Below are 6206 nucleotides of genomic sequence, written 5' to 3' on the forward strand. Positions count from 1 at the left end.
AAAGAAAAACAGAAGGGACAGAACTGGGGAAAGGAGGGCTTCTTGGTGGATCTGGGATAGAACTATAAGCAGGCTTCAAAGTCCTGTAGGCACACTCTTACCCTAGCTGAGCAGCTTCGGAGAGCTGGCACTTAGCAGCTGCAGCCTAGCCTCACTGCATCCTTCCCAAGGGACAGAAGGTGGCTTGGTGGGAAAAAAGCAGTGCCATCATGTGACTTCAAGAGTTCCTCTGCTCCAAATCTCTATTTGGCAGCTGATGCTGGGAATTATTTCAACAAGGAATAAAATGTCTTCCTTCCATAATGATATAAATAACCAAATGTTAATTAAAATAATGTACTCTCATCACAAACCTAAGAATTCTAGAAAGACGGCAGGTTGTATATTTAAGCGCTTATGACCAAATGAACAAGACAGGTTCTGCATGTTCAAGGAGCTTACACTGTCATGATTTCCTCACTTATACATGGAAAAACCAACTTATTAAGGATAGGAATCACCTAATTTTTGCAAGACTAGATTAAAAAATCATAATAAAATACATACTATTCCTAGCAAAATAACATGCATTTCAGAGTTTTTATCATAGCTATGGAAGTGTTTTCAATTTTTGAAACACTAAAATTGATCTCCCCAGCAAAATGAGGAGAAAATATCACTTGTAGACCACCTGGCAGCTCCAGCAAGAGTCAGCTTGGCACTTAAGCACTCGGAAATGGGGAAACTCTTTCGGAAGAGGCTAAAATGCAAAGATGCTAGTCCTGAAACCTTAACCAGAGTTTGCAAACCAGAAGGAAGGTGAGTTCACATTTGTGTATGTACAGAATGGAAAGAACTGCATATAAGTTATTTTTTTCACAGATCAGTAAATACTGTTACCAGCAGCAGCCTCAAATTCAGAAATTGAATGAATGTGGGTATAAAACATATCCTCTTTACCCTAGTTAAGTAACACAAGTGATAAGTAAATGTTTTGGCATTTGGGATGGTTAAAAAGATTTGGGAGCACCCTTATTTCAAGATATTTTGCTAAGCTCTATTCTTACCATTAATACATGCTTCAAAATACAGCTCAGATGCTAATGTCTCAGTGTTGGGCACACACACATCCCCAACATGTTGTTACTGACCTTTCACGATGATGGTTCCCCTACATTTGTCCTGGGGATTGCTAGATCTCCTAAAAGCTCTCCAACTTATGAAAATACCTCACTCACCCAGTCATCAGAGACCAGATAATTCAGGGCTTCATTTCAGTAGCTAAAACCTTCAGAAGCTTCCATTAAGATGCAAATACTTCCTGGGAAAGGTACAAGTTAAGCCTCATCAGTTACATCACTTCATTTTCTCTAAGAGAAACTGGAGTTAAAACTAAGACTGTCCTAGGTCTTAGTAACTGAAAGTGAAAAACCAGCAGATTCAGGAGGGAGTAAAGAAAATCGGCTGGGAAAAGGAAGTGGGGAAAAATCCCTAATGGCAGTTTTTACTTATATAATCATCAGAAATTCTGGTTGACCTTTAACCATCAACTCTCATCCCCAATGACTCGACCAACATCAGATTTACAATATAAACCAAAAATTAAGACGCAACAAAAAAACTGGTAGAGACTAAATCCACTGGTGCCAGGCTGTCTTCGATCATCTCCATCATCCTCCTAATGACAAAATTGTAAATGTCTATTTTTTTAAAAAGCCAATTCTGTGATTGATTGTGCCCAGTGAAGAGCCACTGATACACATAAGAAATCAGTAATTTTCTTTGAATATCACTAAACTACCTTCATTTTATCCTTAAGACAAACTCTTGAATCCCTCCTTCAGGACTTTTTAAAAAGTGTTCAAATCAGGCATAATAAAATTACAAACAAACAAAAAAGGACCAACAGTCTCCAACATTTTTCAAGGAGCGTTATACAAAAAGATAACTTTGAACAACTTTCCTCAAGATACACTCCTGTGTCCAGTGGAGGACTTCCCCTTCTCTGTAGACATTACTTAAGTAAAGAACACCTAAGAACAAACTTTGTTGGCCACCAGCAGGGGAGCTCTTCAGCTTTTGTCCTAAACCCATTCAAACAAAAGAAGCCCCGAGTCCTCCATCCCACCCCTCAAATCCGCACCCTGCGGGGACTCGCCACATCCCTGCGCGCCCTCCATCCGCCCCTGCCCGATCCACTTACTCCTCAGCGCCCCAATGAGCAGAGAGCCGTCCTTAATGAGCTCTTTAATGAACTTGTTGGTTCGCTCCAGCTCAATCTCGTGACACTGCAGGCGCTCCCTGAAATCTGGGCTGTCCAAGTAGGAATCGCTGAACTCCAGAGTAGGCAGCCCCATGGCACAGACGCTACCAGTGGCTGCCGGGGCACGTCCCGGCCGGCGGTGAGGGCGGGAACAGCCGGCGACCGCGGCCGGCGCTGAGGACGCACGATCGCGGGGAACAAGCCAAACGCTAGGGGACTGCGCAGAGGAAATGGGCCCCGAGCGCCGCGCCGCCTTGCACCCGGCTCCCGGGGCGCGCGGACGCCTCCGGGCTCAGTCTTCTTCCCCTGCGGCGAGGAGTGTGCAGACTCTGGCGGTGGGCCGAGGCGCAGGTCCGCTCAAGTCGTTGTCATCAGAGCGCATCGTCGCTGCAAACAGCTAGGCGGCGGAGGCTCCGGGCCGCGGCCGGAGCAGGAAAGTTATCCCACGGCGAGCACACACTTCCGGCACCTCCACTCTCCTACTCTCTTGACAGTCGTTTGTGCTCTGAGCCACTCTGGACAGGCCAGGGAAGCCCTCCCCCTTGGCGGACGCAGGCTCAGAGAGCTTGCAAATCGGGCCTGGGCTGGGAGACCCTCCTCCAGCCGCCGCACTCCCACCCCGCGCCACCCCGCCTCTTCTCCCAGTCACCCTCGGCCGCCACCCACCCGCCCGCACTTGGCTCATGCGCTGCGCGCGGCTGCGGCGTAGTTGCGCTCACGCCTTCGCCAGGGGCGTCAGCTCTGTCTCCTCCCCGGCACCTGGAGCTGACTAGCTCATGGCAATACTTTGCGGTTCTCCACGCCCCAAAGGATCTCAAACTACCAACGTACCTCCCCTACCCGTCTTTCTCACCACCCGCACCCTAAAATTGCCTGGGAGAGAAACCAACTTTAACTTTCCTTGAAGTTTGGGAAGTCATTTTGAACTCCGGTTGAAGATGGTACTTTTTAGCATTAGTTTAGATTTTATTTCACACGTTTCCACTAAATACGTATAAATTCCAGATTGAAAAGTTTTCCTACCTCTTTCCCACCGCTCACTTCCTTGATCCAAGGAAGTCAGAGTTTTTTATACTGAAAATGAAAAGGTTCATAGGCCTTGGGATGTTCCTTGTTTTTCCAAGTAGTTATGAAGGTGGAAAGATTTTAGACCATCCCCATCCCCCAGATACGCACCTTGGACTGAAGGGCTCCCACTTATAGAAGAATACTTACATCACAATACTATATATTTTGTTGGCACCTGGATGGAATTATCCTACAAGCATGAGGATTTTCAAATTGTTGAAGTTGGCTGGAATTCCAAATGAATAGTAAATTCCTACCAAGAGTCAGTTACCCCTTCTCTGATAGAGGATCACCTAATAAATTCCTGTTCTCTCCAAACCTTGACAGCAAAACAAAGTACTGCCTTACATCCAGTCCTGCCATCATCCATAGTATTTCTGAGAACTCTGTTATTTTTCTTAAGAATCTGCTTTTAATTTCTGTGTTTTCATTGCTCTGTACATTTGAACCATCTGTTTAAAAAACTCTTCTACAGATCATGGGAAAAATTCCATTAATGTACTTTACATTTTTCCCAATTAAGTTTCAGAGACTGTCAAGACTTTTAGTTTCAATTTTCTTTAAAGAAGTACACATGAACATTAAAAATAGTACATAAACATTAAACTAGGATAAGATGATGTAAACAGTGTATTTGATGGCTTTGATTTAAATTCTTCTCAGCCAAAAGGGTGCTTGGGTGGGTTAAATGCCGGACTCTTGATTTTGGCTCAGGTCATGATCTCACAGGTTCTTGAGTTCAAGCCCTCTGTGCTGAGAGTGCAGAGCCTATTTGAATTCTCTCTCTCCCTCTCTCTCTGCCCCTATCCTGCTTAAGCTCTTTCTCAAAATAAATAAATAAACTTCAAACAAATTTTTTAAATAAAATAAATTCTTCTGAGCAAGGAAATTGGACTTAAAAACCTTCCAACCATATTCTTATCATTGTACCTCTAAATATTATCAGAATGTCCAGTCATCACTAGAGCCATTTTAACTCCAGTGTCTAACCTATGTCTGTCAGTTAAATACTCCTCATTTGGGTAGGTGGGGTCAGATGGTGGGCAATAATGCCATTTGTCAGTTAATTGAGTAGCCCAAGCAGTGGGGCTGTTTTTCACCTGAAGCAATTTTATATTCATCACACAGCTTGAAAGACAAAAAAGTCAGGCCAAACAAATATTTTTCTTTCAACTTTTGCCATATTGTTTTTTCAAGCAAGTAAATTCAATGCCAACTGCTGAGATATGAGATAGGATAAAATATAACAATCTCTTCCTGTTTTTCATTAAATAAAATTTCTGTGATTCTTTAAAATGTATCAACAGTCTGAAAAGTAGCATTTAATATATTATTGGATGTCATTTTTCATTTTTTCAAAAGTCTTATATGTCAGGACACATTTATTCTAGATTCTGAGATATGGGTTATCATTTGCCCATTCACATGTGTAGCTGCATGTTTTATGCCAACTATCTACATTAGTAGAATCTGAGTCAAGAAGTGATTTGTATGGAAAAACAAATAAAGCAAAGCGAAGTACCTGACCTCAAGAAATTCTAGGAATAGAAAACATCAAAAATGAGTACCTATACATTAAGCATAATATGCTGTGTTACAGAGCCTCACACAGATGCTGGACCAATAATGCATCAATGCCATTATTAGTGTTTCCATTCAGGCCCATAACTGCATTTACATAGAATTAAGATTTTTCCTCCTACCCTTCATCCTTTAGTCTCTAAATTTAGTAGGTTATAATGGACTTTTTTCCCTATAGGTGCTCTCAGGGTTACTCATGACTCATGCCTGTGATTCATACTTTAATTATACTTGCTAGTCAAGCTTTCTTTTATGCCACATTAACCAAGCAAAGAAATGGTTTTGCTTTGAGGTGAATTTATCATCAGTTTTGAACTGTTGTTTTTATGTATTATTTCCCCCACCATAATAATTGAACTAGATTCTTTCTAAAAGAATAGACTTTCTAAATCAAAGAGTGTCTATACCTGCAAGCTTCTTTTCATAGGAAATTTTAATGGATCAAAATGTACCCTTTCTGAAAATTTCTACTTCACAGTATGTGGGCCTGTCAGCGGCATGTGAGTTTCATAAATATTATTGGCTGACATACTCTTTGACATGTTTACTGGCACAGAGGCATGTCTCTGTTAGTTTTCTTAATTCTGTAATAAATGGGATGTATGGGGCTTTGTTTATTTTAAAAAGCAAAATAGTGAGTTGGGGATAGTAAGCTAATATATGATATTTGTAAATCTGCCTATAACTTTTTTCTTGACCTAGATCCTGGCTGGCACTTAATCCTGGTGCTTGATATATACTTAATAAGTATTACTGTTGGGTTATTATTACAGTAGTTGCCCCTTAATTGTAGCTTAACTCTCCGTAGTTGTAGTTACCCATGGCCAACTGCAGTATGGAAGCAGATGGTTCTCTTTCTGACATATCATCAGAAGGTCAAGAGTAATCTAATGCTATGTCGTCCTTCACCTCACTTCATCTCATGAGGAAAGCATTTTATCATTTCACATCGTTATAAGAAGAAGAAGTACAGTACAATAAAATATTTTGGGGGGAGACAGAGACCACATCCATATAACTTTTATTATAGTAATTATTATAGTTTTTCTATTTTATTATTAGTTGTTTTTGTTAATTTTCTTTACTGTACTTGACTTATAAATTAAACTTTATCATAGGAATGTATGTATTGGAAATAACATAGTATATATGGGGTTTGGCACTATCACAGTTTCAGGCATTCGATGGGGGTCTTGGAATGTATCTTCCATTGATAAGAAGAGGAATACTGTATTTTTCAATTTGTTTTGTAGATTTAGGCCTCTGAGACTCATATATTCTGAGGCCAAATTCAGGCCTGATAAAAGGTTACTAA

At 41.1% G+C, this 6206-nt stretch overlaps 1 protein-coding gene across 1 annotated transcript in view; it reads right to left on the reverse strand.

The window, feature by feature from the left end:
- Nucleotides 1-2336, reverse strand: part of ARHGAP42 (Rho GTPase activating protein 42) — a 309496-nt gene extending 307160 nt beyond the window's left edge. The window contains exon 1 of the mRNA XM_007089137.3: nt 2183-2336. Coding sequence (XP_007089199.2) covers nt 2183-2336 — 154 coding nt within the window. The remainder of the gene's footprint in view (nt 1-2182) is intronic.
- Between the last annotated feature and the right edge of the window lie 3870 nt (nt 2337-6206).

Source organism: Panthera tigris, chromosome D1 (genome assembly GCF_018350195.1).
Source record: "Panthera tigris isolate Pti1 chromosome D1, P.tigris_Pti1_mat1.1, whole genome shotgun sequence".
NCBI lineage: Eukaryota > Metazoa > Chordata > Mammalia > Carnivora > Felidae > Panthera > Panthera tigris.